Source organism: Lygodium microphyllum, chromosome 26 (genome assembly GCF_053477565.2).
Source record: "Lygodium microphyllum isolate KBCC chromosome 26, Lygodium_microphyllum_v1.1.10, whole genome shotgun sequence".
NCBI lineage: Eukaryota > Viridiplantae > Streptophyta > Polypodiopsida > Schizaeales > Lygodiaceae > Lygodium > Lygodium microphyllum.
The window spans coordinates 111,850,149-111,871,995 of NC_141160.1; the positions used below are offsets into that span (position 1 = coordinate 111,850,149).

General features: G+C 43.0%; 1 protein-coding gene across 7 annotated transcripts in view; it reads left to right on the forward strand.

Moving 5' to 3' along the window:
* The first annotated feature begins 12,643 nt into the window (after positions 1–12,643).
* The window catches only part of LOC148013684 (protein HESO1-like), a 48,395-nt gene continuing 39,191 nt past the window's right edge, over positions 12,644–21,847 (forward strand). For 2 of the 7 annotated variants that reach the window (XM_087668478.1, XM_087668477.1), the window contains exons 1-5: positions 12,644–12,799; positions 13,009–13,657; positions 13,834–14,028; positions 19,914–20,105; positions 20,212–20,396. In XM_087668478.1, coding sequence (XP_087524604.1) covers positions 13,576–13,657; positions 13,834–14,028; positions 19,914–20,105; positions 20,212–20,396 — 654 coding nt within the window. In that variant the 5' untranslated portion in view covers positions 12,644–12,799; positions 13,009–13,575. Of the gene's footprint in view, positions 12,800–13,008; positions 13,658–13,833; positions 14,059–19,913; positions 20,106–20,211; positions 20,397–21,847 lie in introns of all 7 variants that reach the window. The other 5 variants (XM_087668472.1, XM_087668471.1, XM_087668473.1 and 2 more) reach the window with 5 other exon arrangements.

Genomic DNA, 21,847 nt, shown 5'->3' on the forward strand with positions numbered 1-21,847 from the left:
AAAATGATGGATTCACAACAGTCAACAGATATATTTTCTCAATCCTAGTTCAAAAAAACCATAAAATTAGAGTTCAATTCACACAATCCTTAGCCTCTTCTCTATCCCACAAAGTAATCATGATAATAGTTAAGCCTAAGCTGCAATCAAACTCATGTCTAAGATTCACAAGGCCATGGGAGGAGTCTTCATAGACAAAATCATGAGAGATGTTCTTTTGTGGACCAAAGGGAGATGGGAGATCCTTGTTATGTTCTAGTAGGAGTTTGAAGAATTAGTGTGGGAGTGACATCAAGGTCCAAGAGGTTTTATGATGAAGTGAAGTGCTAAAGAGTTGCGAGCCTTCACCAAGCTTGGTTCGCAGGAGCTCACCTCTCTAGTGTGGGAGAATGATGAAGCCTTATTTTGGTACAACTTTTGTCATTGTAAATGCAATGTATTTTGAAATATAGTGCAGATTGCAAGGTCTTTTGGACATGTAGAAAGCTTATGCACTTGGCCTAAGACATTGAAGGCTATGAACCTTAGAAGAATTTTGTATTTTATATTTCAATATAATATAATTAAAATAAAAAGGGATGTTTCAAGAGTCATGTGAGAGGAAGTTGAAACAGGTGGTTGCCTTTCCTCTCTTCTTTATCTTGCTAATCACACGATGCTCTCTCTCTCTCGGTCTTGCACAACTCTTGCTTTCCCCTGCTGTGCTTCATGTCTGATCTTATGAGAGGGAGTGTGAGAATGTAATGTCTATCTCAAATTTATTTGTGCATTTGGTTCATGGTTTAGATTTTGTGTGTAAGAGAAGGGTTAAGAGTGCTTTCTTTCAGGTTTTTTGGGTTTGCAAGAGTACTTGCATCCTCCCTTACTCAGGTTTCTGCTATGCTTGGAAGGCTTGGTCACGATCTCACACTGATAAAATACCAAGGGGGTGGCCGACGTATGAATTTAAAGACCTCGATTGCTTTGTGATGCTACATCAAGCTATGACAATGCCTACTGAGTGGTTTGCAGGTGTTAGGCCATGTATTGTTATTCCAAAGTTAGTAATCTTTGTCAATCGTTAGATGTATTTACATTTACATTGCGGCTTTCTAAAATTTTAGGTGCAAGAAAGAGAGAAAAGACTATCATATCCCCTATACCATTGTCAAGGCGAGGAGTGGCAACATGACTTGCTTCATGTGGGAGCTTTCGCTCAACCGCCAAGACCCACGGACCGCTTATTGTTTCAAGCGTTCCAAGCCGAGCACTAATGGCTACCTCTCACATAACCGATGCCCCATCCATATCTAGGGATGTAGTGAGCTTACCTCCGTGCCGTTGGAGTTACCTCCTCTCCCGCGCACTTCGGTAGCTCCACGATCCAAATGCAAGCTTCAAGCAAGCTCGATCCTCCCACTCCAAGCTCCAAGCTCCAGTGCCACGAGCAAGACAAGAGAAGAGAATATAAGAGAAGAAGAGAGGAGAAGATGGAGAGCTTCTCCACCCCACGGTCCCTCACCCTCACACACTCACTCCCTCACACTCTCACACTCCCTCTCTCAAGCACAAGCTCAAGCAAGCAAGAACAAGAAGAAGAAGAAGAGGAGAGCCACTTTTTGCCACATACAAGAATGAGCTTCTCATTCACTTTTCAACTTTATATACAAAACCCTAAATCCCTTTTTGGGCGATCATCCCCTTTTCCCCTTTTTTACATGGTCGACCGTAGCCTAGGCCCTTTTTCCCATTGTCCTTCTATCTTCCTAGCTTCCTTTCCACCGCCCGTCTATATTTACAAATTGCACGGGTGAGAGCCCAGCGATCTTTTACAAGATTTTCGGGTGCGCCTTTTTTAAAATGCGCATTTCCCCTTTTGCATTTGCCTTGGACTTTTAAGGTTGCCCTTGCGCTTTTGGCCTTTTCTCCTATTCTTTCTTCAGTTGGGCTACCTTTTTTCCACCTTTACCCTGCGTCTTTTTTATTTCCTTTTGCTTCTTTGTGTTGGGGTCAACATTACCCCCTCCTAGATGAGTGCCAGTCCCATGGCACTCACCGTCATAGGTAGCAGGCTGTAGCATGCACCGAAGACGTGGGTGACAAGGACGCTTGTGGTTTCCGTGGAGGAGTATTGGTGGTGGTGTGAAAGAAGGTCCTGGGGGCCTATTGGTGGCCAAGGTGGCAGGTGGAAGGGTTGTTGGAGTTGGTGCTAGGGCTGTTCGGTGTTGGGGATTGCATTGATGGCCATCACAAGTGTTGGTTTGTTGGGGATTCTACACATGACGATTCTTTGCGGGCTTGTCGGATGGTAAGGGATAAGCATTTAGAGTTGGGTGTTGATGAAGAGCGAACGACACTTTCGTTGGAGTCTTCAACACCTGCAATTGGAAAACCTCTCATGTGGTCTCTCCTTAAGGGGTAGTGCTAGTCTTCTTATCGTGCACAAGACATATTTTGATTAGTTTGGGAGACAGGTCGAACTCTAAGCAAGCCTCGAGTATTGTCCTGCACTTGAGGACCCAAACTGTGTATATACTTTGGTGCAGATATTATGTGAGTGCTTGTGCATACTTAGATATTACTTAGTTAGAAGACTGTCGGCCTGGTTCCTTGTATAGCAATGGGTCAGTGAAGCAAGGGGCTAAGTTGATGGAAAATTTTGTCGATGAAGACGGGGAGTACACTTGAAGATTGCTTGAGACATCATTATGGTCTTGTCAAGGCCATGGAGCATAATTGAGCTCCTTGATGTCTAGCTCTTGGTAGCTAGTGACTACTTGTAGTACTTGAAAAGTATGGTGTACTTTTCCATTGTCTTTCATACCTTGCTTACCACTGTTGATTGTAATGGCATTGAGATGGAGTGCAAAAGAAATGGCAAGTGGTTCAGGGTGACAGGTCTAACCATAGGCGAATCGAGCTCCCTAGGTATGTCCTGCCCTTAATGTGCCCTGAACAATTGTGGGGGATGTACAAAGGGCTAGGGGATTAGGGACAGAGCCAGCCGACCAAGGTTACTGGACGTACCTAATTTGAGGACCCCTAGGTGCGGTGCTGTGATCGTGTGTGCTTTTTTTTCTTTGTTTCTCTTTTTTTTCCTTTTTTTTTTTTTTTCATTTTCTTTTCTTTCTTGCTTTCTTTCTTTCTCCTTTTTTTTTTTGGTGGAAAAAAATGAATACAATCAATGCCATACATTGAGGCTATTAGCCTTTTATTTGGATTGAGAAATGTTGGAATCCAAAGGCTATGAAGAATGGATATTATAGAGAGGATTGTGTCACCAGCCCTGATGCTAGAGGAACTGTTGTTGAGATGAAGAGATACACTTGAGATATTGCAAACCTCCTTGCGGCACACGTGATGTTGGTACAATTGAGGTACCGACTGCTGTGAGCCAACTATAGAGCTTGACCCAGAAAGAGAGCGTAGCCCATGAATATGCTTTGGGCCATGCGATGTGGGCGGTCGGCAAGGGTGATTTTTGCTTTCGGCAGCGTGGATTTGCCACGGCTCTTTGTGGGGTCGATGGTCTTGCGGTGATCGGGCATTGAACACTTTCGCACAAAGACCTGTATCATCCTGCATCCACTTGTCACTTCATGAGAGTATATGCATGGTATATGCCGCAACTATTATAAACTAGTGCAACGCAAGGAGACATCACTTATTTGAATTCCATGGTGTTGACTTAGATACTTATCACCTCCGCTTGATTAGCTTTTTTTTTTTTTTTGCTAAAGACGTGAAATATATTAAACGCAGATATGAAAAGTTTGTACAATTGGGGAACATGTCAACACTTAACCATTAAATACAAAAGGTCATGGCCAGGTAGCATTTGATAAGCCTTTTATACAACATGGGGCTACTCTATTTGTACGAGGCGGGGTGAGTCTGGATGGTCGGACAACTGAGGCTATGCTGGTGAGGGGTTTCCGTGAGGCTGGGCAGGGAACATGTCGGCCGGGACATGAATGGTGTAGTCCCGAGCCGCTACCGTTTCCAGAATGTCTTTGAACAATTCATTAAATTCTTCTCTATCCCGGGCCACCTTGTCACTTCGTGAGCACCTGGTGCCCGAGCGTGCGTTGGGGGTCTGTGCAACTGGCGTTGCCACATGCTGCGCGTTTCTTTGAGTCTCGACTTTCTTGGCCCGGGAATTCTTCGGCCTTCGTCCGGGACGATGTCGCTTAGGGCCTCGCTTCTTCGCGTACCTCTTGAGGATGGGCACGTAGCGCACCGGTGGAGGGGCACGTGCCGCATGTTCCCGTCGCTGCGGAGAGCGTCCTTGCAAGCTAGTTGCCCTTGGTTCTCCATGTTTTCCTCGTAGGGGACCTGTAAGATGCGAATCAAGGATTAGGATTTGTTACATGATAAGACCATTCATATGTAAGGGATTATAGTGCAGGTTATCAAGTGCATAGGACGAGAAGGGGAGGGGTGGGGCATGCAGTGCTTGTTGTAGAGGGATGGCCCCCGTGATGTATATTTAGCCTCCTGCCATTAGCAGATCTTGACTCATGCCGAGTTACGTCGGCAGTGGCCATGAATTTAGACAGGGCTCAACCTTGGAAGGATAGATCGGAAAGGGAAGAAGGTGTATAGAAAAGGACTACACCCTGTCTACACCATCAGAGTTGTTGGTCAAGGCTTCCTATGGCGGTAATGTGGGTTGCGTGCCCTTCACTTGGAGGCGGGGATAGTCACACAGCTTTTAAATGCGTGATGAGAGGAGGACTTGAGAAGCTTAGCCTGTCAAACCCAACTCTTCTCCCTGCACTTGACTATCATTGCTTGTGTGTGTTGATATTGTTTATACACAGTGACACAAAAATCAATGTTTATTTATATACATATTTATGAATCCATGTCACTTCACGAGGATAAGAACCAATTGTAGAACTCGGGGTTGTACTGGAGCGTGGCACACGCATCCAGCACTCGTGGCAGCTTATTTAGTACCGATAGATATTTTGCCACATCAAGCAGCATGGACCCTTGTCCGAGTCTATTGGCAACATGTAGCTCCTTCTCAGTGAGAACCTTATCAAACAGAGAGTTTTCTTGGCTAGGTTCAGCCAAGTCTGTACCCCGAATGGCAGTCAGCACTCGAAGGGAAGTTGATGCCACATAGGTTGGGTCCCTTTGGGAATGCCATTTGGCCAATCGCTCCTCAGAGACTGTCATGATCTGAGCCCCTAGTTCGGCCATTACAACGCGGCATTCGCACCAACGCTGCTCAAATTGACTTTGGCCTGCTGACAATCGCTTTAGTTGCTCTATGTCTACGAGATTCAGTCAATAGAGCACTTCATTGAACGTGATGGTTAAGCGCAGTTCGTCAGCCTCCTCGTCAGAGATGAGTCGCATGCGTTCATGTAAGAGCTTGTTATAGTGCTCGTCAAGATGTTCTTACTCTTCCCAAGATAAGGGGAATGGTAAGTATTCTTCGAGCTGCTCCTTAGAGAATGCGCCCATGTCTGCAAGGACGTAGACACGTACGAACACTTTGAGCTTAGCATCCAACTCAGTTAAGCATTCTGTGACACTTCTATGTTCAACGAAGGCTTGCTCGGTTGCTATCGCATGTAAAGTTCTAAGAGTTTCCTTAGGCTTTAGCATAGCTGGGGGCTCAGGCCTGGATGAGCAAGATTGGTCAATGCTAGGATTGCTTATGCTCTCAAGGATTGTGCGTTTTTCCTGAGGTTTTGCTGCTATTTTGTCATGGTTCTTCTCGGATGTGACTGGTATAGATTTGTCACCATGTTGTGACGACATTGTATCCACTCTTGATTGGTCGATGTGAGTTCTATTGTTGGTGGATTGAGTGTTGAAAGCAACTGTTGATGGCAACGGCTGCTTTGATTTTTCAGAGCACACAGATGTGACTGAGGTTTCACCGCTATTAGGAGAGACATCAATGGGTTCATTGGTGGATGGACTTGATGCTTTATTCCCCAGCACTCCCTCGCTCTTGGTCTCAATGCTCTTGAGGTCCACAACCACCTGTGATTGATGTTGTCTTCATTGTTTTCTCCTCTTTTTCTTGGTTAGTGAAGGTGCATCTCTCAACGACTCAGGACCCTGGACTAGGTCAACCGTTGATGTGCTTGGTTGGGCCTCAACATTCTCTTTCTCTAGTGTGTCCTTATGGGACATGGTCATGGCCTGCTGAATAGCCTCGCTAGGTTGTGAGAGCACAACTACCTCCCTTTTCGGAGAGTCTAGCTCTTTAGCCAACTCCCTTGAGTTTAACTCCTCCAGCCTAGGCTTTAGGCACTTTGAAAGTGCTAGAGTTGTCGAGGAAGTTGGTTGCGGCACCTCCTCCATAGGTAAACTACTAAGGACACGTTCCAGAAGGGGCATTGTCACGGCCAAGGGCTGTGACTGTTGTGATCCATGATTGGAAGTAGTAGCAGCTAGTTTAGTGGGCTGGCTACCCTTGGTGGATTGTGGTGTCAAGTCCCTAGGGTGATCGGAAGTGGTCATGTCTTTTGTTGCCCTTTGAGTACTCATCTGTGTAGATCGAGCATGAGTTGATCTAGTCACATTAGGTTACTTAGGTGTATCCTTGGGTCGAGAACTATAGATGGCGTCATGTCCCACCTCTTGGACATTTGGAAGCTCTGATGTAGGTAGAGATTGGGATCGAGTAGCCGCACTTGACGAGTGTTGTGCTTCCTGTGTCCGTTTAGGGGAAGAGGGTGTAGGAGACTTGGGACTCCTAAGTGGCTTTGACACTAGTTGGGAGATTTGCTCGTGGCTGTTAGATGATTTTGCTATTTGCTTTATTGAGCATTTAACCTTGCCATGAGCAATGTTGTGCCTATGATGCCTACTATCCTCTTGGGGAATCAAAGGCTCCTTGGGCACTAGTGGCTTTTGCGTATCCTCAATGATTACATTTGATGTCTGCTTGTCAAGCACACTAGGCTGAGGATCTACCCTCCAATTGGTCCCGTTGGGTTTCTTGATTTCGACCATGAGGGGCTCAGTCACTCCACTGTTTTTGACTTGGGACTTGGTTTTTTGTTTAGATATCCTCCTACGCTTCTTTGCTCTTGATACGTCCTGGCCTTCAGTCGACAAAGGAGGTTTAACAGGGGTTTTGGTACCCAAATCCATCGGTTGCCTACATAATACCCTTGAGCACGTAGCAACGCTTTGGATATCCATCGCGGCGTTGTGCTAACTCTCCATCGATGCCTTCGTCTATAAGGCTTGGCCTTCTTTTGGGGTCTTCTACGATATTTTAAGTCCAAAGGCCGTCCTTGGCATTGTCTCTTGACCTTCTTGTTTTCAACATGGCCTCACTCACTGGTTCTCGTTGTTCGACCTGTGCTTGTATTAATTCTTCCAACAAGTCCTTGCTCTCATCCGCAGGCTTGATTGTTATGTCAGCACCTTGCTTGCCTTTCCCTCGAGGTTTGATGAGGTCACCCTTGCTAAAGGTTGTGACTATCCTCACACCCGGTAGTGTCAGGTGTATCCTCTGTGCTACATAGTCGGCCTCACACTTGGTCGCCCTTTTGAAGGGTCTTCCTAGGAGCGTTTCTTTCTTGCAGCTAGCACTATTTGGAGGAACATGAAATAGGATAGGCAAGCTTTCTGTTTCAATTGTCACAAGGATTTTGCACTTCCCTATGAGTGTTTGTGGGTGTCCCCCATAAGGGCTAAGAGTTGCACTAGTCCGTGTGAGCTCTGGTTGGCCTAGTAGGGTCCATGATTCATAGGTCAAGATGTTAAAATTTGCTCCTTCATCAATCAGAGCATCAATAGTATGCTCTCTTTTCGCGGTGAGTTTGACCCTAAGATAAGCAGGTGGTACTATGTCTTCATCTTCCGGGTCTTGGCTTGTAAATTTAAGCCTTCTGACAAATGCCCTTGAGTTCTCAACTGCACGACCAGATGTGGATTCTCCACTGATGTCTTGGATCGTCAGTGCAGTGCTATTCAAGGTACATCTCTCGTCAAGAGTGTCATGTCTAGTCATATTCGCATTTGTAGCTTGCTGAAGTTGCATTTTGCTCTGACTAGACACGGTCTGAACACAATGTCTTTGTGTTCTCATGGCGTGGCCTTTTTGCCCTTGATGGCTAGTTTGGCCCATTGATGTTCTAGGGTCTCTGTTTCTCTCTGTTTGGGTATGGGCTTTTGGTTGCTCTTTTGCAAGTGAGGATCCATGCTCGTGTAGAGCCATTAGGGTCTCTGTTTCTCTCTGTTTGGGTATGGGCTTTTGGTTGCTCTTTTGCAAGTGAGGATCCATGCTCGTGTAGAGCCATTACTACACTAGGGTTCAATTTGGAGGACCTGTCACGGTGCGCGTTTTCTCTCCAACCTACTTGGGGGAGGTGTGGAGGGGGCAGCCCCCTCTGCGGGGGTCCGGGGGAGGGGGGAGGGCAGTCCCCCCCCAGCCCGTAGGGCCGTTACGGTAAACGCCATACGCAATTTGGAGGACCGTTTATGGACAAATTTTGAACTACGTGCTCTAAATTTTAGCCCAATTATGAATCTATGATGTGTCTTTAGCTCTACGTAGCCTTTGGGGTCAATTTCGGGGTTTAGATGCGTCAAAATTTGTGTTCTAGATACCTGTTTGATTTTGACAATTTTTTGTCCGCTTCTCAAATGTCTGATTTTCAGGAGTCCGATTATCAGAATTGGATGTCCGATTTTGGGTTAGTCCGATCGGCCCAGTGGTCCGATTTTAGTCACGTCCGATTCTGGGAGTCGGATCGAAAAAGTGGTCCAATTTTGGAAATCGAATCGAATAGGGTGATCTGATTCTAGTAGTCCGATTCTGGACTGTCTAATTGTGGACTTCCGATTGTGGACTGTCCGATTTTGGACTGGTCCGATTCTGACTGGTCCGATTTTGACTGGTCCGATTCTGATTGGTCCGATTCTGGACTGGTCCGATTTCCAAAATTGGACGGGTTGGTCCGAGTGGTCCGAGTCCAAGTGTTCGAGTGGTCCGAGTCCCAAAATCGGACGGGTTGGTCCTATCGGACGGTTGTCCGAGTGGTCCGATTCTCAAAATCGGACGTCCGATTCTGAGATTCGGACACTGAATCGGGTGTCCGATTCCGCCGACCCGAACGCACTTTTGACCATGAAATCGTCCAAAATCTTAAGGTATTGCTTATTGTAAGCTACAAGATTCCACAAGAATGATGCTGGAGTGATGGGGAAGAGATCTATATACCTGGGATAGCCAATAAACTCCAAAATACAAATCAGCAAACGAATCAAACCCTCATGCCTTGTTATGACAGCAAAAACCCTGATGCTTGTTTTTCTTCTTTTTCTTTGTTTTTTCCTACCCTAATGCACCCAAATCACAAAGTAAATACCTACACTACTTCATTCCACAACATAAATCTCAAGAAAGCAAAAAACCTACTTGCCAAAGAGATCGAATATCATCTTCAACTCCTTCCCTTCCTACCTATCTCAAGCACCGGTTCGGGGAAAGCCCTTACTTCGATGCTCGATTTGAAGCGCGCAAGCGCTCAAGGCTTGAATCCGTTGATCCCGACAAACGGAACCAAAATGTGGGAGCTTTCGCTCAACCGCCAAGACCCACGGACCGCTTATTGTTTTAAGCGTTCCAAGCCGAGCACTAATGGCTACCTCTCACATAACTGACTCGCCATCCATATCTACGGGTGTAGTGAGCTTACCTCTGTGCCGTTCGAGTTACCTCCTCTCCCGCGCACTCCGGTAGCTCCACGATCCAAGTGCAAGCTTCAAGCAAGCTCGATCCTCCCACTCCAAGCTCCAAGCTTCATTGCCGTGAGCAAGACAAGAGAAGAGAAGATAAGAGAAGAAGAGAGGAGAAGATGGAGAGCTTCTCCACCCCACGGTCCCTCACCCTCACACACTCACTCCCTCACACTCTCACACTCCCTCTCTCAAGCACAAGCTCAAGCAAGCAAGAACAAGAATAAGAAGAAGAAGAGGAGAGCCACTTTTTGCCACACACAAGAATGAGCTTCTCATTCACTTTTCAACTTTATATACAAAACCCTAAATCCCTTTTTGGGCGGTCATCCCCTTTTTCCCTTTTTTACATGGCCGGCTGTAGCCTAGGCCCTTTTTCCCATTGTCCTTCTATATTCCTAACTTCCTTTCCACCACCCGTCTACATTTACAAATTGCACGGGTAAGAGCCCAGCGCTCTTTTAGAAGATTTTCGGGTGCGCCTTTTTATTTTAAAATGCGCATTTCCCCTTTTGCATTTGCCTTGGACTTTTAAGGTTGCCCTTGCGCTTTTGGCCTTTTCTCCTATTCTTTCTTTAGTCGGGCTACCTTTTTTCCGCCTTTACCCTGCGTCTTTTTTATTTCCTTTTGCTTCTTCGTGTTGGGGTCAACACTTCACCTAACCATGTTGTATTGGAGAATGAAAATTTTCCTAGTGATTCCTCAAAGACAATAAAGCTTTATTTTGGTTAGGCTCCATGTGAAATTTTTGATTTTTTTGTTTGCATTGGGATCCTTTTTGTAAGATTTGGATACAGATGCATATGCAGAATCAAGAGGTAACACTTTGTGGTTTGTTGATGCTTGACTTTGTGGTGCAAAGTTATTAGCGCATTCTTTGGAACAAACTTTGGTTTCAGGCTCTACTTCACCTACGTGTATTATTAATACAGAGAGTTTGTTTGTAATGCTTGGATACACTTTTACTTTGTGGTGTATCTTGTGTATCTTTAATTTGTGTTCATTTTAGCATAGCAATGTTATTTGTAATTGTGACATCCAAGGATAATATAGAGATACTTCTAACTATTGCACAAAGCAAGTATGGATACAAGTTTACAAGTTTGGTGCATGGTCATTACACATATATGTGAGTGTCTATACACCTAGATACAAATGCATGTTTAGCCTTTTATATATGCATATATGAGAGAGAGAGAGAGAGAGAGAGAGAGAGAGAGAGAGAGAGAGAGAGAGAGAGAGAGAGAGAGAGAGAGAGAGAGAGAGAGAGAGAGTGTGTGTGTGTGTGTGTGTGAAGAGGGGGAAGAGATGCAAAAAGGGTGAGAGATAGAGGGGTTGGGGGTAGAGGAGAGGGATAAGAAAGGGGAGGGATTGGGAGAGGTGAAAAAGGGGGTGGAAGGAAGAGATAGAGGTTGTAAAGGGAGAAGAGAGATGAAAGGGAGGAGGGAGGGAACGAGAGAGAGAGAGAGAGAGAGAGAGAGAGAGAGAGAGAGAGAGAGAGAGAGAGAGAGAGAGAGAGAGAGGTAACAAATATATGAGAGAAGAGTCATAGAGAGAGGAGGGGGGTGAAAAGGGGTAGGGAGAGAGAGGAAGAGAGGCAAAAAATAGTAAGAGAGATTCAAGATACAAAGAAGATAGTGAGCAAGCATGTGATTTTTTACACTCAAGGATACAAAATATGCATTTCGTATGTCTTGTTTGTGGTTAGGTGCAATGTTATTTCTAATTGTAACATGCAAAGTAAGTATGGGTAAAGCTTATAGGTTTGGTATATAAAAGGTATTGTATACATATATGAGTCTCTATACACCTAAATGCAAATGCATGTCTATCCTTTTGTACACGAGAGAGAGAGAGAGAGAGAGAGAGAGAGAGAGAGAGAGAGAGAGAGAGAGAGAGAGAGAGAGAGAGAGAGAGAGAGAGAGAGAGAGAGAGAGAGATGTGTGGTATGAGGGGTTGCAAATAGAGTAGAGAGATAAACAAGGGGAGGGAGGGAGAGGTGGAAAGGAGGGGAGAGAGAAAGCGATGGGTGTTGGAGAGAGAGAGAGAGAGAGAGAGAGAGAGAGAGAGAGAGTGTGTGTGTGTGTGTGTGGTGTGAGGGGTCGCAAATAGAGTAGAGGGATAAACAACGGGAGGGAGGGAGAGGTGGAAAGGAGGGGAGAGAGAAAGCGATGGGTGTTGGAGAGAGAGAGAGAGAGAGAGAGAGAGAGAGAGAGAGAGAGAGAGAGAGAGAGAGAGAGAGAGATTGGCAACAAATAGTGAGATAGATTCAAAAAAGAGAGAAATAGTGAGCATGCATGTAACCTCTTACGCATGAGGACACAGCCTTAGATAAATAAATCGGTAAAAAGAAAAGCTTCTGCTGTTGGATTGAACCGATTTAACATCTGTATGGTTGTGCAATTGTATAGATGTTACAATTGTATACATGCTATGGTTGTGCAATGGAAGTGAATTATATGGTGTTTTTACACTCAAGGATAGCAAAGTTACTATGCGATAGGGAAGTATTCGCTTCCTTGTTGCCTCGCTTTTTGCGGCAAAGCTATTGCGAAGTGGGATAGTGTTCCTTGCACGTAAGGAACACTAGTGTATATATTACAAGAAGCAAGCTGTAAAACCACAAGGAAAAAGTTTGTGGGGAATGCATTTTGAGAGAGAGAGAGAGAGAGAGAGAGAGAGAGAGAGAGAGAGAGAGAGAAGGGGGGGAGTGAGGGAGGTTAAACACCCATCATTTTACAAGTATCCTAATGACCCATGCAAGCGCAGAGCATTAGTATCTATCAATTGAATATTTGCCCCTTTATGTTCTCGCCTATGCGTGTTGTGGCACTTAGTCAACCAATGCTATGTCTATCAACTGAATATTTGCCCGTTTGTCTTTTGGCATGTGCGTGATCAAGGCCTAAAAATCCTTGTGAAATATCATGCCCTTTTGAGAGTTGAATGGCCCTTAATCGACCAAGGCCTTGAAAAATATTCAATTTTGGGAACTAAAGTGCTGAAAGGCTTCAGTGGGGCACATCTATCAACTGAATATTTTTGCTCTTTTTCTTGTGACTTTGAAGCGCCCGTGGGGAGAGGCCGTTTCATGCAGGTATGTCGCGTCTCCTGATACACTTCCTGTTTCATCATGGCAGCTCCGGTGCTTGCAATCTTCCGTGGCTGTCATCAAGCTGTTAACAGAACTAGCTCTCTGTTATTGAATAAACTAGAAGAACAGACAAGCTCAAGATTTAGAGCAGAACTGCAGAAAGTACAGTCACAACGCTTCATTCCAACTCACCTACGTCCTTTGAGATGCAGGTCCCTGCCGTTCGAGGAAAAATTCAGGTCCAATGTGTCAAGATTCGTAGAGCGATTCCATCGTGACACATCCATCAGCTTTCTTAGGTGTACAATTTGAAAATCCAGCCATTCAAGGAAACAATACAGGTTCGTTGTGAAAAGATATATAGACTAGTTCAATGGTGACACAGGCATGAAATCCGGAAGAATTGCAACGATCCATCATGTTTCTTCTGATTGGGATCATGTGAGGTTTATGCATTAATCTTACTCAACTGGCCCAACGCACAGCAATCATAGGCGAATTTCAGTAGAGACAAAGCAGGAAGAGATCATATGACAAGACCACTGGACAAAGGAGCGTTTCAGCTCCTTTAACCTTTGTTCCAGCAAGTGGTGCAGGAACAAAGTTCACTTTCTCATAGGCAGGAGGGGAAGTTTTTCACTAGTGTTTGTCCTATGGTATATACTGATCATATATATGCCCAATAATGGAGTATATAATCTTAGGAAGCTGTGCTAGAACTGAGTTCAAAATTGTCTGAAAGTACTTGTGATCATAAATTAACAGGCTAACAATTCAGAATGCCCAAGAAGAAGTCTCGTAACCCAAAAAGGATGGAGAAGATCTCTCTTGAACTCCAGGAGACTGCCATGAAAGAAAGTGGTGAGTAGGAAGTGCCACATCTGCTTTTTTGCCACAGTTTAAACTTAATACTACAATGGCACTAAGGGTCAAAGGAGCACTGAAGCATGTTGACTTTGGATTGCATTATTCTTGTGGGTACAGCATGCATACATTTTCATCAAATGTGACAGTTGCTTTTGTTTTGGTTCTGTCAGAACTTTGTCGGAAGGCTACTCTACTTGAATCGGAGACTATAGCTAATCAACCCCAATTGCTACCCAGTCAGATTAGTGAGCTTGAAGGCATGTTTGAAAAAGTTTACATGGACCTACAACCAACACCTCGAGACTATGTTGCAAGAAAAGATGCTATCGATTTTGTTCAAGACATAGCTATGGGCCAGTTATCTGGTAACTATTTCAACTCCAAATAGCTGGAAGGTGTGTGCTTCCAAGAGTGTTGATTTTGCATTGTGATTCTGTTTGGTCCTGCATATTCTGGATTCAGATCCTTCTATTTGCTATTTTTAGCAAGTGTAGCTTGGTGCAATCTGTAAATCATTCAATGTCTTCTTGCTTATTGGAATATTGTGAAGCTGTTATTTGTACAAAGTTAACAGTTTAAGGTCAAGCATACTTGGATGCTATAAGTTTTGTTCAAGGCATAGCTATGGCAAGTTATCAGGTGATTGCTGCTTTTTCAAATAGCTAGGTGTTTATTGGTAGTTGTACATATTCTTGTTTCAGCTCCTCTGGTTTGTAATCTTTAGTAGGCATGGTTTGGTGCAGTCTGTGAACATTGTTCTACTTATCAGAATACGTGAAGCTGTCATCTCAGGTAAGATATACATATGTATACACAAGGCATATACACATACATACTCATTTATCATCTAAACTTGTCATCTCAGGTAAGATATACATATGTATACACAAGGCATATACACATACATACTCATTTATCATCTAAACTTGTCATCTTAGATCACACACACACACACACGCGCGCGCGCGCACGCACGCACGGGATGTACACATACATATTTAGGTACTTGATATGGTTAGAGATTTGGTTTGGTCATCCACAGATGGGCATAGGCATGTACAAGGCAGTTTATGCAGTTGTATCATATTTAGGAGCAGGTCAGGCAGCAGTTTGGGCACTTTTCCAGGCAGGTCAGGCAGGCTGGACTGGGCAAACAGGCTGTGCCATGGGGCAGGCAGCTTTTTCCAGCATTTCTTTGATTATTTTATTATTTGCTGATCAGTTGGCCAGTAGGAAGCCTATTTATGGCTGGCCTGCATGGGGTTATATACACTTTAGTTTCCCAGAGGTTGAGAGAGAGCTCCAGCCGGTGATACTCCAATAGCCCGCTGTACATATCTGCCTTTAGTATTTAGCATTCATACTCTGCAGTCTTCAGCGTTCTACTCTCTCTCTCCCTGTGTTCACTTCTTTCTTTCAGTCCCTCTTCATACCTTCTGCATTCACTAAACTTTGAGAGATATAGCATCAACTTGTAGTATTTATTCAAGCTTTATTGTAAATTGTATTTTTGCACAAAAGTATTGGTCACCCTAAGTTGGAGAGCTTGCACTTTACTAGAATGCAATTGAACATGCAAGCTGAACAATTATGCCAAGGCCCATCTAAATTTGAGTCCTCTTTTTAATTCTCATATCCAGAGGGTTTGCTTCATGTCAACACCTTGAGCTGCTTGCCCCTTAAACTTATCACCTAAAACCTAATTGAGTTGCATTGACATTTTGTTTATTTCTTTAACCTTACTTGTCACTCAACCAGCTAACATAAAATGTTGGAAATGAAAACAGAAACATTGAATCCAGATTTAACATATCATAGAATGGACTTACTTTTCTTTATAGAATAAATTTTGTTGATCCATAGTTGGTTTCTTAGTACAAATTCGTGATCAACTCTTTCTACCAAATGATATGGGGGGCTCAAACATGCCAATCTTATAGATGCAAACAAAGGCATCATGCCTTTCTTGCTCCCGTGATTAGAGTCTCCCTGCAGGCTTCCCCATCCATTTTTGAGAGTATTGTAAATAAATACTTGAGTATAGTAGATAAACACAAGTATACAACAAAACACAGAGTGATAAACACGAAGATGATGCAGGCAGCTCCAGAAACCTGTAAATGCAGCTTCCTGCTATGTGATCTGGGGCTGGTGACTGCTGAATTGCTGATGTCAGCAGTTTGACAGGTCTGTACAACAGTAAATGCAGCTGGATTTTTCCTAAATTAGGGTTTTGGCCTATTGGATGTAGAAATATTTGATAAGCTTTGAGTTTTGGGGCTGTGTAAATGAGCTAATGAAGATTTAAATTGTTATTTAGGTTAACACATGGTCACCTATCAGTATGAGATTGTCCACATAGAGTATGAACATTGTGCGCCCTCCCGCTAAAGTGTGAACATACAAATTTGGATGAGAGATAGCTCTTTGATACCTCAACCACTCCCTAAGGAAGGTGCCCTTCTTTTCAGTTCATGCACAGGAGCCTGTTTAAGGGCGTCAATGCATATATATGCTAGGGTTTGCACAGAGAAAACATAGAATATATGAACACAACTGAAACACAATACCTTAGACACAGTAACACAATCAACGCAAACCCTAAACGCAAAACGCAACACTCAAAATGCAAAAATACAAACACAAACAAAGAAGAAAGAGAACCCTGAAGTGAATGAATCAATGCTGTAAATGAATGAGAGAATGTATAGTATGCTTGAGGGTAGAGCTGTCAAGAGTTAGTGGTTTTCGTGGGAGTGGGTTGAGGGAGGTGTCAATGTGCATCGTCCATGGAAGGTGGATTTTGAGTGTAGTAACCCCTAGTTGGAGGAGAGGCTGATGAAGAAAAGCGTTGAAAACACAAAAACAACTTGTTGTAGATGCAAATGTAAATCAGGCTGATCTGAAAATGGAAAGGCAGCAGGCTGGAAACTTGAAAGTGGCTGTCTCTAGGGATGGAATTGGTAAACGCAGCAATGTAATTGCATGAAGATGATGGCCACTAATCATGGGTAGCGGTGGGAAGCTAGGTGATAGCTGTAGACTATGTAGTAGCGGCCGATGGAGATTGGACAGCTAGTGGAAAAGGGCTAATGTTTGAAACCTGCAAGACAAGGATGGATTGAATGGTAGGCAGCTTGTCCATTTATAGATATAGAAGGATCCTTTCAAATTAGGGTTTTACTTATGGAACACGGAAACTCTCTAAGAACACACATTGTTTAATGAAACTTTTGATAATTTACATGTTTTGGGGCTATTTTAAAGAATCAGTATGTAATGCATTTTTAGCTCAATACCCCCTCTCAGGCCCAACAAGAAGGGACTAGAAAAAAAGCTCAAGCCCATTTTTACCAAGGTGTTCTATCCCAAAGCAGTTAGGGCATTGGACAAAGGGTGCGTGTCGATTGCTCGGTAGCCTACCAAGACTATAGAGGCGATGGTTATCTTAGCAAGGGAGCCCCAAGCGATCACCCAGAGAGGCCAAGGCTCAAGGCATCGGACAAAGAGTACACGGCTGCTCAGTGGCCTACTAGGATCTGCAAAGGTGGATGGAACCACATTAAACTTTTTTTTTGAGGAGAAGATATGATCTGTGGCTTATCAAGTAACTGTGCTGCAGGGATTTGGGGGGGGGGGGAGAATTAAAAGGGATCATTAGATCCACCACATCATGAAATAGACAAGCTATCTCAACCATTTGTGTTGTCGAGGACGAAGGGAAAGGGAGAAGTATGTAGATGTGGTGGTGAAACCAACCTTTCTACTAGGATAGGGTGGTAAATAACGTGACGAAGCACTAATTACAACAAGCATAAAACTCATGTAACGAGAAATGCACAATTTACCTTAATAATCTTGGACAGTAGATACCATGTTGGCCCCAAAATTGGTGTCCCTTTTAGTATTTCTTTAACTTTAATCGCCAATGGATGTATTACAAGCCAAGATTCCATGGTCTCCTTGGTTGATCCAAAAGCGCCTTCTTGATTCAACAATCAGCAAGTAAATTGGGCAATTTGCCCCTTGATTTTTATCCAGGACTTGCTCTAACTAGACCCCAACTAGCCAAATGCTGCCTCAAATTTATAATGGATGGTTGGGCATTTGAAGTTCTTGATAATACAACAAATTATAGGTGCTAGTTTCTATCTACGATGCGTTATCCTGTTGGCACATCTCCTGTGGTGGTTGGTAAACCCTAATTTTTGCAAAAATTTAGGGTTTACATTAGAGATCCCTCTGTTGGCCACCAAATTTGGCTGAGATCTGCTCAAAATGACTAAGAAATATTGAGATCTCTTGAGAATGGATTGGAGAAGGTGTGAGAAAGCCAAGATGAGAGAGAAATTTGATTTTCTTCATGAGAAAACCCTAAATTTTACTTGTTGCCTGCTTTAGTTTGCATTTAATGCAGTCACCTATTGCCAGACAACTCCAAAATGTTATCACCTGATCAACAATGTTGTTGTCAGCCCTTGAAAGGTATCTCCTTGCTATCCCTTGCCTGTTGAGTCTCCAAAATTAAACGTGTCCATCCATAATTAAATTGGCTAGGCCATTTGCAACTTGGAGTGGTCCCCAACCTCTGTTGACCCTTAGATTGGTGGTAGTTAATTAATTAATGCTAGTCTCTAGTGTCACCATTGATACTTATTGGCCAAACAACTGTGCTAGGGTCAAAATTGACATCGATTGACCCCCAAAGCTTAGCTAGCATAACTTATCACAATTTTTGCCTTTGACATCCATTGTATTCTCGGGGTCCTTGGCGTACATCCTAACCTTGTACATTGGATTAATAACTTAATTAAATGTTATCAGAAAGATTAAAGCATCTTAAAATTTCATGTCCCTGTGATAGACCTCCCCTTTGAAATCCCTGCAATCGTCTTTGATTGCATTGCATTATGCCAAAAGAAAAGCATACTATACTGGAATTTCCACGAGGCATCATAGTCACAACATTAGCCACTATTGTCCAACCATGCCATATGCCCAAAACCTTGCTGAAAATTTCTAGCCAACATAAACATCAGATAATACTGAGAATTAGCCTAGAATTGTTGCTAGTAACCCATTGGATGCATCCGTCACTCATGTTTTTCAATTGTTGACTCCACAACCATAGTAAAGTGTATTCTCAGCATAAACCATGGCTGAAACTGTCAATGGTATTTACTAACATGCTGCTATCCATGGAACAAGTTGTAAACCATTGAAATCTGAGCATAATCTGATCATAAACTGATCACTTGCTGATATGAGAACTGATCACAAACGGCTGCAAATGTGACCTCAAACTGATTGCAAAAACCGATTTGAAATCGATGCAAAACCGATTCCAAAAGTGACCATAAACGGTTCTCAAACTGATAAAAAATTGAGCTGAAACTGATTAGAAATTAATTGATCTCAAAATTGAGGCAAAAGCTCATGTTGTAGTGGATAGTTTTTCTCAACTAAGAAGTGATCAGTCTCGTCAGTAGAGTGCTCCAAGTGAGATGCACCTTGTGAAGGAGTATGAGATGAAGAAGAGTGGGGCCATAGTGAGTGATCCCTACAAGAAAGGTTTGTAGAAGGAGCATTGTCCTCCCAATCAAGACCATAATACCTCCTTGGGGCTCCCATTGAAGGAGTAGCTAGAGAAAGCATTAGAGGATTTGAAGATGGAGTCGCTTGAGCCATTGTGAATTTATGTGTCATTTGTGTATCTTGCACAAAATCAAGCTCCCCACGGCAGCCAGACAAAGAAAAAACAATATGTATGGACACAGCTGAAAGTAACACAATATATGCAAATCTAAATGCAAAATGCAAAATACAAAAACACAAACATATTATTTTGACATTTGTACTTCAATGTGATCTAAGTTCTTACACAAGAAATCGTTATAATGCTTTTTATCTGTTTCCATCCTTTCAATCTAATGCTTCCTTTTTCATCTATCCCTTGAGTCTTCCAGTTTGTACAAATTTTGTTAGGCTTCTAAATTTGAATTGGTCCCTGAAGTGTGCTTTTTGGATCAGAATGTGATTGCATGTCTGAACATATACAACTAGTTTGACTGTGTAGATTTTAGGTCTTTCACAAGAAAAGTTCATGTAGATGATAGGATTTTGTTTGTTCTCTCTCCAAGGGATTAAAGAGACTGTTAGTATGTCGGTACCAGGATTTGTGCTTATGATAATGTGAAGATGTGACTGCTGCTGACATAAGTATTCTGTATGCTGCACCTCTTGACTGCAGCTTGCAACACAATAAAACATTTCGGATCCATTCAAGCAAGAGCTTTTGGCTCTTTTACAATGGATATGTTCACTCCAGGTAGTGATCTGGATATCTCATTGGATTTTGATAGCAGGGGTGATAGTCTCTCACGAGATGATAAGTTACAAGTTCTACGAAAGCTTTCAAGGTTGCTTCACGGTTTAGCTGCCCGTGAGTATGTTCAGTTCTTTTGAAACAGTTTCGAAACTTTGTGCCCATTGATTTAATCATATCCAATCTTGAAGACTGACTGGAAATTATTTTATCCTGATTCTAGGTGGAGGGATCATCCGTGATGTCCAACCTATTTTGAAAGCAAAAGTGCCAGTAGTGAAATTTGTAGTTTGTGAAACAGGAATTGAATGTGATGTGTCTGCTGAGAACAGAGATGGAGTATCAAAATCAGATCTCCTTCGCATTTTTTCCACAATTGATCCACGCTTCCGCAAATTGTGCTTCCTAGTTAGTATTGAACAGTGTCCTATTATTCAGCTTCTACTAGTATGTAACAATAAGCTTCCCTTTTTAGGGAAGGGAATTGGCAGTAGTGCTGGCACTTAATCAAAAGTCTATTCAGATTGCATATTTTTGAGTGTTGTAATTGTCTTAACTTTTCTGTTTTTAAGTGTTCTTTCCTCCTGTAGCCGTCTTAGAGTTCCTTTGGTAGTGTCATAATTTGAACTCTTATGTGTCATACTACAGTCTCTTCTTTAGTGAAGCAGATAGTGAGGCTGTCTGAACTTCAGAATCTGCAAAGTGGTTCTAGTTGAGTAGTTATTGACAACTAACATGCTGCACTCAGATGTAAAATACGTGCAGTGTGTTCAATTTTCACCCTGGTCAATGTAACCGATCCTTTATAGATTGGTTCATTACTTGGTTTCTATAGAGGCTCTACAGGATCCATCATACATGTGAGCCTTATATGAGGGACAGAAAATAACACTACCTGGATGATCCATGTGCAGAAGAAAGTCAAAAATGTGTTTGTGTGTGGATGAGGGGGTACTCAATGAGCTGTCATGAATAGTATTTTGTTGGACATGTTGGCATGGTAGTCATCTTTAGCAAGTTGGAATTGAATCTAGATACTAAGACATCATTCAAGGATTGTGCAGAGCTTACAGAGATTTAAGCTTTTTACTGACATTCATATGGGAATGTCTTGACTGAGATGTGGTGGACCTTGTTGAAGCATGATATGTGGTGTGCCTTGCTCAATTCATACTATGTGCTTGCTTTGGAAACATTCTAGACTGATTGTGCTACTGTTGACCTACCCAAAAAACTTAATTTTTCGAGGCTAAGGAAATTTTTCAAACACACCTAAATGGAGGGTACTGGACCACTTATCTAATAGAGGCAAAAGTGCTACTGCAGACGTTTTCAAAGGAATGGTGAATTCAAACTAAGTTCTAGATTGAGAGACACCCTGAACTCTACATCCCTATCTGAACATTAGACCCTTACCTACACACTGAACATTGTCTAATTGACACCTCCACCATCTCATTGTGCCTATTTAGCAGTAAATTGTGAGATCTTGGGAGTCTTCATTATACTGTTAAATGACCATGGTGCAAGTGCAGTGGGCACAAGTGACACAAACCTACCTTGAATAAATGACCTTTCGAAAAGTATAGGCTTCTGTACATCTACAAAGTATCCCTTCCAACCAAGGTTTAGATGAGACTTCAACCTCCACACTCAAACCAGAGAATCATAAGATTTAAATCCCAGTTCTCCAAGTAGATCATAGTGATTACTTAAACTAACTGCTCAGTGGCTCACGGCAGTCAGTTTCAAATAGTCTTGTGACAGACCAGGACTAACAGCATCTTATTATAGAGTCATGCCACTGACAATAAGTGCACAGATGTGCCTTGAATAGTGGGTAGGCTTTCCTTGATTGA